A 13,902-nucleotide genomic window follows, 5' to 3' on the forward strand; every position below is an offset into this window, starting at 1 on the left:
CCGTTCTCTCCACTGGCTTCCAGTTGAAGCTCGCATCCGCTACAAGACCATGGTGCTTGCCTACGGAGCTGTGAGGGGAACGGCACCTCAGTACCTCCAGGCTCTGATCAGGCCCTACACCCAAACAAGGGCACTGCGTTCATCCACCTCTGGCCTGCTCGCCTCCCTACCACTGAGGAAGTACAGCTCCCGCTCAGCCCAGTCAAAACTGTTCGCTGCCCTGGCCCCCCAATGGTGGAACAAACTCCCTCACGACGCCAGGACAGCGGAGTCAATCACCACCTTCCGGAGACACCTGAAACCCCACCTCTTTAAGGAATACCTAGGATAGGATAAGTAATCCCTCTCACCCCACCCCCCCCCTAAGTTTTAGATGCACTATTGTTAAGTGACTGTCCCACTGGATGTCATAAGGTGAATGCACCAATTTGTAAGTCGCTCTGGATAAGAGCGTCTGCTAAATGACTTAAATGTAAATGTAGATGACAGTTTAGCCTATTTGATCTTGACTGATACCGTGCAGTAAAGCTAGCACGTTAGGGCATCGCAGAGCCAGACGACATACCATATGGCCTATTTCAATTTGCCATAGCCTATTTCAATAAATATGTGGTAGGTAGACTATTAACATAATGCAAGAGAACAATGTAGATTGTAGACAGAGCGGAGAGCACCAAAGCTGAATGTCAGATAGGAGGGCAAAAGTTTATGGTCAATTCCATGATAACGGAATTACGATTTGACTCCGTTTTTGTCCACTTTTAAAAGTATGCCAAACAAAAAAAGATTGATTTCAAAGTTCAACAAACCATACAACTCTATGTACAAGGACTACTTTAAACAATTTCCACAGACACATTTACAAAAACAAATTTAGTGGAAGAACTGTGCAGATGCAAACTTTGGTAACAGAAAAAAACACATTCCCCCAAAACTATTTAAATATCTGCTCCGAATTAGGGCAGGGCGATATGTCCAAAATATGGTATTTTTCAAACTGTTGACGGTATTTTATGCTTTTGATTAATAAAAGTTCTACATTTGCTTTATGAGTAGTACGTGACACTAGGGTGGCAATACATATATTCTAAATGATTTCAAATGGGTCTTTCTCCATTCGGATTGTTTTATACTGTTCAATTCAACTTCAACCTAAAACAATTTCCTGCATTTCCATAAATTTCTGCATTTCCTGCACTCATTTGAGATCATTTCCACACTGCCATGATATGGGCAAAAATACTAGGTCTTATTTTAACCAAATATTGCGATTTAGATCAAAACACTGGAGTGAACTTTGGAATCATGGAAATAAAATGTTTATTATAATTCTATAGTTAAAATATAAATATAGTGTGCACTTTGAATACAGTGTTGTTTGACATGACAACGAATTAAAATGCCATGGACAGGTTATTGTGACCAGGTAGGAACCAAAGTGATGTTCAGTGTTTCCTAGGGGACCCTATAATCTTTGGCTACATTAAATATTTATTCATATAGCCAACATATTCATGCTTTGCCTTTCCTCTTTGATTTAGAAGATACTGTTGTACAAACAACATGCTGATTTAAGCCTCCACCAGTACTGGTATCAAAGGCTGTATTCGCTAGCTACGTTTGCTCTGACTCAGTACTTTGAGCCAGCTAACTGGCGATTAGCATTAGTGGCTAACACGATTTGGTTTAACTTGCTAAGAAAATACAAACTAGCTGTTTGCAGATGTGAGAAACACAAACTAATATTGTGATTATAGAACGCTTGTGGATTTATGTTCAGATCAAAGTGGAAACAACATTGTTGTCATCAACATTGTTGCATGTGCTGCATTGACCATGAAGACTGAACGAAAGTGTCTCGTGGTCAAGCAACAACAAATGCAATCCTTGAGTGACAGCGGGCGGGACTAGATCTACGTGGAAAGTTACACACGGCGTATCACATTTAACAAACCAAACAGCCAAATAGCGTTATAGAAGGTAAAGTAAAAACTCAAACCGGTCCGTGCATAAATACCAGTATATGATCAAATACTGTATACCGCCCAGCCCTACTCCGAATTAAGATTCAAAGATGTCTGCAGAAAGAATGGGGTCAGCTATGACATGACACCTTGAGTTAAAAAATATAGTAAGTGAAGTGGATTTACACCCAGTAACGGAATAACAGTACATCATGGGTCTAAACACTAAACAGAAATGCATAATTATGCAACTACTCATGTTCCACAAGTTTGGACATCAGAGCACAGTAGAGCAGTGATTCTCAACCGGTGGTTCGCAACTGAGTCCTTGAATGGAACGAGGGTGTCCGAGTAAAGAAATATATAAATATACACACACATATATTCATTTTTTTTATACAATTAATAAATTATCCAGTCTGAACTTAAACAAATTAAGGTAGAAAGTGTGTATAAATGATAATGAATTTAGACTTTCAAATCATTAAAAAACTTAAATCACAGTATTTTCAATATTGAGCTATTAGCAGAGCTAATTTTGTGGTCTCAAACCAGTGAGCTTACTAACATTCTTCATCAAGAATATGGGCAAAATGTTATTATTGACAATGAAAGAGGTGGGAATGTTCCCTTGTCATTTAATTGCTACATTTACTATCAATATAGCATTAAAAATTGTTTTACAGATTGTATTTTCCGATCATTTTTGTGAGGTAAAACAAGTTGAGAACCACTGCAGTAGAGTATAGTTCAGTACAATATACTATACTCTACTGTATTGTATTGTACTCCACACACGGTACAGTACTGTGTTCTACTATTCACTGTGCTATCCAAAAATGTGAAACATAAGTCTATGATAGGTTCAGATTTGGTCCAGTCCTGTCCGTCTGTGGACTGTAACACCAAGACCAGGGTGGACTGACCAAATTTAAACTACTTTTCAAAGTCTATGGACGTCCGGTGTCGGTCAATGTTCAGTGGGTGAGGATGCTGGTTAGAGTAAATGGAAAGAGAGGGGCTCATGGGTAGGTGTCAGTAAGAGCTGGGAGAGGTGACATTAACTTGAGCGTGAGAGGCATAGAGAGAGCGGGGGAGGGGTTGTCCAGACTCAGACTGTTTTAACACACTTGGTTTGACCACCAGACAACAGAAAGAAAGAAAACAGTTTTGAGCTGAACATAACAGTATGCCAGCGGAAGGGAGAACACCCAACTGTGATTAGTGACTATTGTGATTTCCCATAGTAGCCAATTCAGTGGCAGTAATTCCTATACAGATTGAAACTCGGAAGTCCGTTACCAATCACTTAATAATTCATCAACAAAATTGATATCAGTAATTGATAGGTCTACCATTACTTGTTACTTCATTGTCCTATATCCTCATCAGGGAGAGAAAATACCTTAAAGATGTATGAATTTGGTCAGGTCGCCCAAAAAGTTACATATTGCAGCATTAAACTTACAGATGGTAAACAATTTCTCCAAAACTAAATATGTGTTGATATTAGTTGTCAGGGGTCTTTATATCAACATCATTGTGTTTTGATGCCTTTGTGATACCTTTTAATACCTTTTCTGGTAGATGTTTTGTAAGACCCCTTTTCCATCTGTTTATTCAGAGAATTCCAACAAAGCAGCACAAAATGTTCAATCAGAAAATATTGTTTATCTCTCTAATGTTGGATGCATGGGCCTTTGCCTATAGCGTAAAGCTAGGCTATTCATTAATTTTTTTCCGACACTGAACTATCTTGTGTCTAGCTGTTTAAAAACTTCGGCTGATAACCTATCCGCCTACCACAGGAGATTGGTGGCACCTTAATTGGGGAGGACGGGCTTGTGGTAATATCTGGAGCAGAATCGGTGGTATCCATGTGTTTGATGCCATTCCATTGTACTCCGTTCCGGCCATTATTATGAACCGTCCTCTCCTCAGCAGCCTCCGACTAGGCCTATCATAAAAGCTTTAGGACAAATGAAAGTTATGAACATTAGCCTATTTCCCCAAAACTCTACTGTTGTCCTAAAGTTGCCACTTTCAAAAAGAACAATGACAAATCCATAGGCCTAAGGTATTTTCAATCACAACTTTATGAGAAGTAGAACAAACAATAGCACACAGTGTGGTCAAAGACGTGGTCACAATGTGATTACCTTAATGTGAGAAAGACAAAGGAGCTGATCGTGGACTACAGGAAAAGGAGGGCCGAACAGGCCCCCACTAACATTGTCGGCGCTATAGTGGAGCGGGTCGAGATTTTCAAGTTCCTTGGTGGCCACATCACCAACAAACTATCATGGTCCAAACACACCAAGAAAGTCGTGAAGAGATATGTGTATGTAACCAATAAAAGTTTATTTCGTAAATATTTTCTTAACTCTATTACTTGAACTGCATTGTTGGTTAAGGGCTTGTAAGAAAGCATTTCACGGTAAGATCTACACATGTTGTAATCAGAGCATGTAAGAAATACAATTTGATTGGATTTGATATAACTACATAGTTATGTTTTGGGGTTATTAGATATTTCTTAACTTATTTCCGGATATCTTCTGAACTACCCACAAAGTGCTATTTCTCAACGTCATATGTTAGTTCATATGCTAGCTCGATAACTAGCTCAAGTTGGCCAACGTTAGCATCTTCATGCGTTTCACAGACTTTGTGGCTGTGTTATTTAGTGGGAACCTGTTAGCACGGCAGGCTAACAGGTTGGGCTCAAGACGAAAGAAAATCATAGCTGCTGGCTCGAATTGTGTATGTAGTACCTTGTCTGTTCTTTTTGTTTTGTCAACTTCGACATGTTCTCTGAAGTAGGCTATGCAAGTTTTGTAACATTTTCCAAATTGGCTTAGTGCTAGCGCACTAGATGACTGAAAAATCTACTTGGGATTTTTCTCATTATAGCTATATGATTTCCCTCACTGACTCTCCCTCGGCCCGGTGAAGCGCCAGCCTCCCCTCGCTTTCGTAGCCAACTCAGCCTGCACTATTTTAAAGGTTTTACCTTCGATTCGGCTCCATACATCAATCTCTAAGTCTCTGCTCTCTCTTTGCTTTTGATCTGCCGTTTGGTTTGTGTTATGTTAGTTGTTCTATCTGGTCTACAGTTGTTAGCAGGCTTGGTGGCTGGATAGGCTAATAGCTAGTTAGCTATATGCACTTATCTTAGCCAGATAATAATCTTTGATAACTGGTTAGATGTTTTTACAAAACATTAGCTGACTTGAATGTAGCTGTAAACTAGGTGTTGATAGCAACTGGCTGACTCAGGCTAGTAGGGCTAACGTTAGTTGGCTAGCAAACTTGTAGTCCTTCTGTAGCTCAGTTGGTAGAGCATGGCGCTTGTAACGCCAGGGTAGTGGGTTCAATTCCCGGGACAACCCATACGTAGAATGTATGCACACATGACTGTAAGTCGCTTTGGATAAAAGCGTCTGCTAAATGGCATTTATTATTATTATTATTACAAATTGATTTGTTACAATCAATTCAAGTATTTGATGGTAACTTGGCTGAAAATTGGTTTCATTTGAAGTTATTGCTGTTGGAGTTTACGTTATAGGGAATAGGGTGGCTTGTCGGGTCCTCCATATTACACCAGACCTCGGGAAAACATTTTCCGACATGTCTTCGGAATAGTTTTATGTCATAACTCGAGAAATTAAAAGTGAGGTAACTTTGCATTGGGACTTTTAATTCATATACTAATGCAAATCCATATGTTAAATTTGATTACATTTATGCTACACACCCTTAAGACAGGAGGATGAGGCAAATGAAGCCATTATCTAGATCTGAAGACGGTAGATATAAAACCTAACTCACTACTGTACTGTTTGTTGACTGTTACTTTGCTCCATCATGTGGCTCTGCCTAGGCTTTCAACAACATTATCTTTCATCATGATTCTTCCAGTTGTTGTAGTGATAGAGGTAAAAAAAATATTGATACTGAAGGGGGGAAAAACTATATATATGTTTTACTTTAACATTAGCTAGTGCTAGTTGGCTGTACCTGCACTGAAACTCCAGTATTTTTCATCCTATAGATTGTTCTCCATCTTCTTTCTAAATAGTGAGCCAACATGTTTTCAGGACTTTCAATTCAATGATTGATCAAAACGAATTTTCTTATGCTCTCTCATCTCTCTGCAGCAGACATATCGTTAGCAATGTTTGGAACATCAAATTACTAAAAAAACGCAATACATATAAACTCAGCAAAAAAATAAACGTCCTCTCACTGTCAACTGTGTTTATTTTCAGCAAATTTAACATGTGTAAATATTTGTATGAACATAAGATTCAACAACTGAGACATAAATTCAACAAGTTCCACAGACATGTGACGAACATAAATTGAATAATTACATTTACATTTAAGGTGTCCCTGAACAAAGGGCGGGGGGTCAAAATCAAAAGTAAGTCAGTATCTGGTGTGGCCACCAGCTGCATTAAACACTGCAGTGCATCTCCTCTTTGTGGACTGCACCAGATTTGCCTGTCCTTGCTGTGAGATGTTACCCCACTCTTCCACCAAGGCACCTGCAAGTTCCCAGACATTTCTGGAGGGAATGGCCCTAGCCCCCACCCTCCAATCCAACAGGTCCCATATGTGCTCAATGGGATTGAGATCCAGGCTCTTCGCTAGCCATGACATTCCTGTCTTGCAGGGAATCACTCACAGAATGAGCAGTATAGCTGGTGGCATTTTCATGCTGGAGGGTCATGTCAGGTTGAGCCTGCTGGAAGAATACCACATGAGGGAAGAGGGTGTCTTCCCTGTAACGCACAGCAGTGATGATGTTTTGACACACCGTCCCAGACCATGATGGACCCTCCACCTCCAAATCAATCCCACTCCAGAGTACAGGCCTCGGTGTAGCGCTCATTCCGTCGCCGATAAACGTGAATCCGACCACCACTCCCGGTGAGACAAAACCGTGACTCATCAGTGAGAGAACTTTTTGCCAGTCCTGTCTGGTCCAGCAACGGTGGGTTTGTGTCCATAGGTGACGTTGTTGTCGGTGATGTCTGGTAAGGCTACAAGCCCCCTTCCAGCCCCTCTCAGCCTATTGCGGACAGTCTGAGCACTGATGGATGGATTGTGCGTTCCTAGTGTAACTCGGGTAGTTGTTGTTGCCATCCTGTACCTGTCCCGCAGGTGCTGTTCGGATGTACCGATCCTGTGCAGGTGTTGTTACATGTGGTCTGCCACTGCGAGGATGATCAGCTGTCTTCCTGCCTCCCTGTAGCGCTGTCTTAGGCGTCTCACTGTACGGACATTGCAATTTCTTGCCCTGACCACATCTGCAGTCCTCATGCCTCCTTGCAGATGAGCAGGGACCCTGGGCTTTTGGTGTTTTTCAGAGTCAGTAGAAAGGCCTCTTTAGTGTCCTAAGCTTTCATAACTGTGACCTTAATTGCCTACTGTCTGTAAACTGTTAGTGTCTTTAACAACCGTTCCACAGGTGCATGTTCATTAATTGTTTATGGTTCATTGAACAAGCATGGGAAACAGTGTTTAAACCCTTTACAATGAAGATCTATGAAGTTATTTGATTTTTACGAATCATCTTTGAAAGACAGGGTCCTGAAAAAGGGATGTTTCTTTTTTTGCTGAGTTTAGAATCGTGACAATTGCAATACATATCGGCACCTAAGTATCATGACAAAATCGTATAGTGAGGTCCCTGGCAATTCCCAGCCCTAAATAGTACCATCCGATTTCGTGCTATTAGCCCAATGGTGGTTTTAGCAGATGTTTCTTTTATATTTTATATATTTTGGTTGGCCAATAAGGGGCCATACCACCGTATATCACAATGCTTTATGAGTACATAATCACGATAGGTTAAAGGTTGACATCGTCCAACCCTACTGTCCAACAGTGCTATATTTCACAAAGCAATTAAATGTCTATCAGGTATACTCAAGGCAATCAAGATGCCAACTAAATCCACTACAAACTCTCTTCAAGCTACAAGTACGGCGCCAACTCTAAAAATGATAAAGACAGCAAAGCTTGCCTTGCAACGCCTCAAGAAGCAGTTTTGACTCACAAAACACGTTAGACCCAGAAAATGTTACTGAGGACAACAAATCAAGGCCCTAAGAGGCAGAGACACAGTCAGCGCTGTGTTAGGCCATACACTGTGCTCCAATGCAGAGTCAGAGGCACTCTCTCCTTACCATCCTGAACCCAGTATTGGGCTAACTTACTTTTCTCCCTGAAGATGTTGGGGTTCCTAGACAGCACTGTCTGCAGCAGCACAGGCACGTCTCCCTCCGGGTCATCACTGCCCAGGTTGTCCTTCAGCTCTCTGCAATGGGAGGGGGGGAATCAACTAATGCAACTGTGGCTCATAATAAGAGACTACAGCTCACACTCTTATCAGCGGTTGTGACCCCTAGCATTGAAAGGTGTGCGGTGATGAGGGTACTCACATGTGCTCTGTGGAAACCTGGTTGAGGCTATGAGCCAGCTGGGACACCAGGTTCTCATCCCGGCAGGCCAGCAGACAGTTGACCTCCTCCGCAATCCTCCCATTGAACAGCAGACTCTTAGTGGTGGTGGCGGGGAGAGGGGATGGCAGGGGCAGCTGGTTTAACACTGCAAAGAGGAAGAGCAGACCGGTTACGCATAATTCAGAGGCCGGAGCTGAGATGGTACAGCCCCACATTGTGATATAGCTACGCAGCTTAGAGACCACCATCCGTGTACAGCCCCCGTCGCGCACCCCCCTAAAATTCCCAACCAATGCCGCTCCACGTACGCAGCTCCTATTGATTTGAATGTGGCGAATTATGGACTCTGATATGCACTTTAGACTGATAGCTCTCTGGGTGACTAATAAAACACCTGAGATGGGAAAAATAGTGCATGGATGGATCAACATCCCAGCTACTCCCCGATATTGTTTAGGTTAAAGCATTAGGTTAGGGGTAAATCCAACACTACACATCACTGCATGAGGAAATCCTGCTTCCGTCTGCTAAAGACCTAAAACATGAAGAGAAATGCACCTTTTGGCAGAACAATAACCTACAAGCAGGGGTTGCGTTAATGCAGAATTCTACGTTTTTCCATGCATGTTTTTTAAAATAAAAACACCTAAGAAATATATTGCTGCCTTTTGTAAACGCAGATCTAAAATGCTTATTATAATTTCTGCTCGGCATAATACTATTTTTGTGATTCAGTTGCACTTCACACGGATGAGAATTCACAAATGGGCATTTTATATATATTTTTTTAGGGCGGTCAGCCTTTTGAAAATGCAGATTTCTGAACTCTAATGCAACCCCTGTAAAACTGAAATGCACTTCTTGGGATTGCTTAGCAGGTGGATAGGAACCATCAAAGAATAATTAAAAGAAAAGATGTTCTCACACGCAGTACTTGCAAAGTCACTTGTTTATTTTGTGCCAATGTGTCAGCCTCATGGCTCTTTGTCAGAGATCATATTTGTATTCAAGCTTCCTAAGCGATTGGATAACTAGCACAGAACATTTGCCTGGAATTGTAGTCAAGAGAAATTGCCATCCAGACTCTGACACTTAGCCACGGTGTAATTTATTGCATTGAAAGTCCAAGCACTAAGGCAACAAAATGTGCACAGGTGGATACTATCTATCGGCACTATACATTACATTACACTACCCATTTCACTCTAAAGCAAAGGCTATTGAAAAGTACCATCAATAATAGTGTGTCCTAAATATCAAGACAGCAATATTCAAGTAGAGAACATTCATGTTTTATTACAACAGGAAACAAGAGTGCAATAAAAACAAGCTAAATTCAATCTTGCCAACTTGGTAAATTAATTATTTAAATACCAAGAAATGAACTTTGCGGCTGGCAGCACTGACCATAAAGCAAGCAAAATGGTCCTGACTTTTTTTAGAGGATTGTATACATTTGAAAAACAGCTTTGTATATACTATAACTTTGCAAACTATACAGAGCTGGACAAGTAAAAAATACAATTTAAAAAAGTCAGACAAAAAATATAATTTTAAATTGTTTGAATAGACAAGTAAAAAAAAAAAAAAAGATCACAAAAAGCAAAGCCGTGAGTCCATATATTGATATTCTGTGACAGTAAGGAGTTATTTTCCCAGTTCTAGCTTATTTTTCGAGTTCGCACGATCATGAAAACCCCAGAAAAGTTGTGAATCTGTGTTCGTGCCCAGGCCTAGGAGAAAGAGAGACACTGTAGAAACAGGTAGCCTAGCCTATAAAATAATGATAGTCTGTCTAACTACAATAGGTAGTCAACGCAAAACATATCATGTAGCCTGACTAGTTTTCTTGGTAGGCCTATTTAACCATTATTCTTTATTTAACTAGGCAAGTCAGTTAAGAAAAATTCTTATTTACAATGACAGCCTACCGTTTAGCATCTATTAATGTCATTGTCATGTCAGATGTCCTGAAAAAAACTTTGTGAATTGATGAATGGATGCGTTAATTAACCATTGATAAATACATTTGTAAAACCTCCTCTCAAATGCTTATCTATTGGTAGAGAAGAAAAATATGACTGTTGAAAAACTGGGATTCCCAGCTATTCACCATTGTCCGTGTAATTCTGACAACATTATAAATATTCCTAGAATGGTAGAATTGACTCCCATGCTGTCAATAGATCTCCCCTGAAACCTGACTATGTTTAGCCTCAAGGTTGTAGATAAATATGTCTTAGTTTTTTACCTTTGAAGTAGTGTAAGCCATGCTATACAATAAGGCCTGAGATGTGGTATATGTCCAATATACCACAGCTAAGAGCTGTTCTTAGGCATGACGCAAGCTGAGAGTCTGGACACAGCCCGTAGCCATGGTATATTGCCCATATGTCACAAACCCCAGAGGAGCCTTATTGCTATTATAAACTAGATACGAACATAATTAGAGCAGTAAAAATAACTATTTTGTCATGCCCGTGGTATAGTCTGATACCACAGCCAATGTACTTTACCAATGTACCATCAAAGCTTGCAGCTGGTCTAAATGTCAGTAGACGCAGTCCTGAAAAAATAGCCTGGCCCTGCTAACATCTTTTCACTTGCTTTCGAGGTACCCGTAAGTAGAGCCTTTGTTAAAAATTTAGCTGCATTGATTTGGAAAATATTCAGACCCGTTCATTCCCCTTTTCCAAATGTTATTACGTTGCTGCCTTATTCTAAAATTGATTAAATATTTTTCCCCTCATCAATCTACACAAAATAACCCATAAAGACAAAGCGAAAACAGGTTTAGCAATGTTTGCAAATATGAGACTCGAAATTGAGCTCAGGTAAATCCTGGTTCCATTGATCATCTGAGAGATGTTTCCAATTCAATTGATTGGACATCATTTGGAAAGGCACACACCAGTCTATAAGGTCCCACAGTTGACAGTGCATGTCATTGAAAAAACCAAGCCATGAGGTTGAAGGAATTGTCCGTAGAGCTCCGAGACAGGATTGTGTCGAGGCACAGATCTGAGAAAGGGTACCAAGAAATGTCTGCAGCATTGAAGATCCCCAAGAATACAGTGGCCTCCATCATTCTGAAATGGAAAAAGTTTGGAACCACCAAGACTCTTCCTAGAGCTGGCCACCCAGCCAAACTGAGCAATCGGGGGAGAAGGGCCTTGGTCAGGGAGGTGATCAAGAACCTGATGGTAACTCTGACAGAGCTCCAGGGTTCCTCTGTGGAGATGGGAGAACCTTCCAGAAGGACCACCATCTTTGCAGCACTCCACCAATCAGGGCGTTATGGTAGAGTGGCAGGACGGAAGTCACTCCTCAGTAAAAGGCACATGACACCCCGCTTGGAGTTTGCCAAAAGGCGCCTCAAGGACTCTCAGGCCATGAAAAACATTGTCCTAAATGCCAATCGTCATTTCTGGAGGAATCCTGGCACCATCCCTACAGTGAAGTATGGTGGTGGCAGCATCATGCTGTGGGGAAGTTTTTCAGCGGCAAGGACTGGGAGACTAGTCAAGGTCGAGGGAAAGATGAACGGAGAAATGTACAGAGAGATCCTTGATGAAAACCTGCTCCAGAGTGCTCCCGACCTCAGACTGGGACAAAGGTTCACTTTACAACAGGAAAACAACCTTAAGCACACAGCCAAGACAACGCAGGAGTGGTTTCGGGACAAGTCTCTGAATGTCCTTGAGTGGCCCAGCCAGAGCCCAGACTTGAACCCAATCAAACATCTCTGGAGTGACCTGAAAATAGCTGTGCAGCGACGCTCCCCATCCAACTTGACAGAGCTTGAGAGGATCTGCAAAGAAGAATGGGAGAAACTCCCCAAATACAGGTGTGCTAAGCATGTAACGTCATACCCAAAAAGACTCAAGGCTGTAAACACTACCAAAGGTGCTTCAACAAAGTACTGAGTAAATGGTCTGAATACTTATGTAAATGTGATATTTAAGTTTATTATCTATACATTTGCAAAGATTTCTGAAGACCTGTTTTTGCTTTGTCATTATGGGGTATTGTGTGTAGATTGATGGGGGGGGGGGCACATGTAATCCATTTCAGAAGGATGTAACGTAGCCAAATGTGGAATACTGAAAGTCTGAATACTTTCCGAATGCACTGTACCTTTCATAATATACTGAACAAAAATAAACACAACATGCAACAATTTCCAAGATTTTACTGAGTTCATATAAGGAAATCAGTTAACTTTCCGAATGCACTGTATATCAGTTAAGTGGCAGTGTAATACTTACAGTCAGTAAGGCTAGCGATCCCAGCAAGAGTAGTGATGGGAACATGAGGCATATCCCCATTCATGCTGAAGATAGGGGTGTGGGGGTCGTGTCGATGCACAGGTTGCTCAATGTCGTCGCCCTCCAACTGTTCCTCACATCTCCCGACCGCTGCAGAACAGAGAGGACTTCATTAGAACAGCCACCGGCAATGCCCTATTCACAATATCACACAACGCTCCTCAATATGCAACACTGTCCTCAGAGGTGCTAGAGCATGTTAAAGGGATAGTTAGCATTGGCACACTAAACTACCTCTTAACTTCCTTTATTCTGGACACAGACACATATAAATGGTATCCATGAGTTTGTCGGACTCAGAGAAAGTAGATCATGGACTTCATTGCCAAAATCCAGAACTATTCCTTTAAACCAAAGCCTTGGCAAAAACAGAATCAAGAGGAGCAAGAATCATCAATAGACAGAGATGAACAAATGGGTTTACATTACTTAGACACTATAATTCTGCCAGGGCTGAGGGAATTTCACAGAGTAAAGAAACTGAGTAAAAAAGGCTACTTGTTGTACACATGGGGAAAGTGGTCGATGAATGGCAGAGCAAACACACTATTAGTACAACACTTTTGCAGACATGCATGTGCATAGTACTTACTGGTGGTGCTTGCCCTGAAAAGTTTCAGGGGTGTCATCAAAGCAACCCATTCAAAATACATGCAGATGTATGTTTTTTTCATCAGGATTGAACTGCAGTGCATTTAAATAATTTTTCCAAACCTTCATCATTATCATTCACTACTATTTTCCTTGAAGCCACTTTCAGAGGAGAAGACAACCAGAGGTGTAATTATCCCACTATAGCATGATCAACACGAGATTGACAGTAGAGACAAGGATCGGCAACACACAGGAATAGGCCTAGATAACGTGACATGGTACAGCTCCGTCATCAGTGGTTACTGGGGTAGTTCCTTGACAATCCTAGAAAGAGGTGTGCACCCATGTGTGCTTAAATGAAAACTGCCACCCCTTTCTGGACCCAAATGCTTATGGTCACTCTGGGGCTGTGCTGGTTGGGTAAGAGGGTGGGCGAGCAAGCAGCACAAAGGATTATCTGGTTGAAAGAAGGCAATTCCTTTGGAGCAGCAGGGTCTTCTTGAAAACACTTTCTTTGAATTGCTCCCTAACTGCATTTGC

General features: G+C 41.3%; 1 protein-coding gene across 5 annotated transcripts in view; it reads right to left on the reverse strand.

Moving 5' to 3' along the window:
• LOC123999110 (nipped-B-like protein B) overlaps nt 1-13,902 on the reverse strand; it is a 72,849-nt gene that overhangs the window by 50,186 nt on the left and 8,761 nt on the right. For all 5 annotated transcript variants that reach the window (XM_046304526.1, XM_046304525.1, XM_046304524.1 and 2 more), the window contains exons 2-4: nt 12,709-12,858; nt 8,420-8,585; nt 8,195-8,295 (exon numbers count right to left, since the gene is read on the reverse strand). In XM_046304526.1, coding sequence (XP_046160482.1) covers nt 8,195-8,295; nt 8,420-8,585; nt 12,709-12,858 — 417 coding nt within the window. The remainder of the gene's footprint in view (nt 1-8,194; nt 8,296-8,419; nt 8,586-12,708; nt 12,859-13,902) is intronic.

This window comes from Oncorhynchus gorbuscha, linkage group LG16 (genome assembly GCF_021184085.1).
Source record: "Oncorhynchus gorbuscha isolate QuinsamMale2020 ecotype Even-year linkage group LG16, OgorEven_v1.0, whole genome shotgun sequence".
NCBI classification, from domain to species: domain Eukaryota; kingdom Metazoa; phylum Chordata; class Actinopteri; order Salmoniformes; family Salmonidae; genus Oncorhynchus; species Oncorhynchus gorbuscha.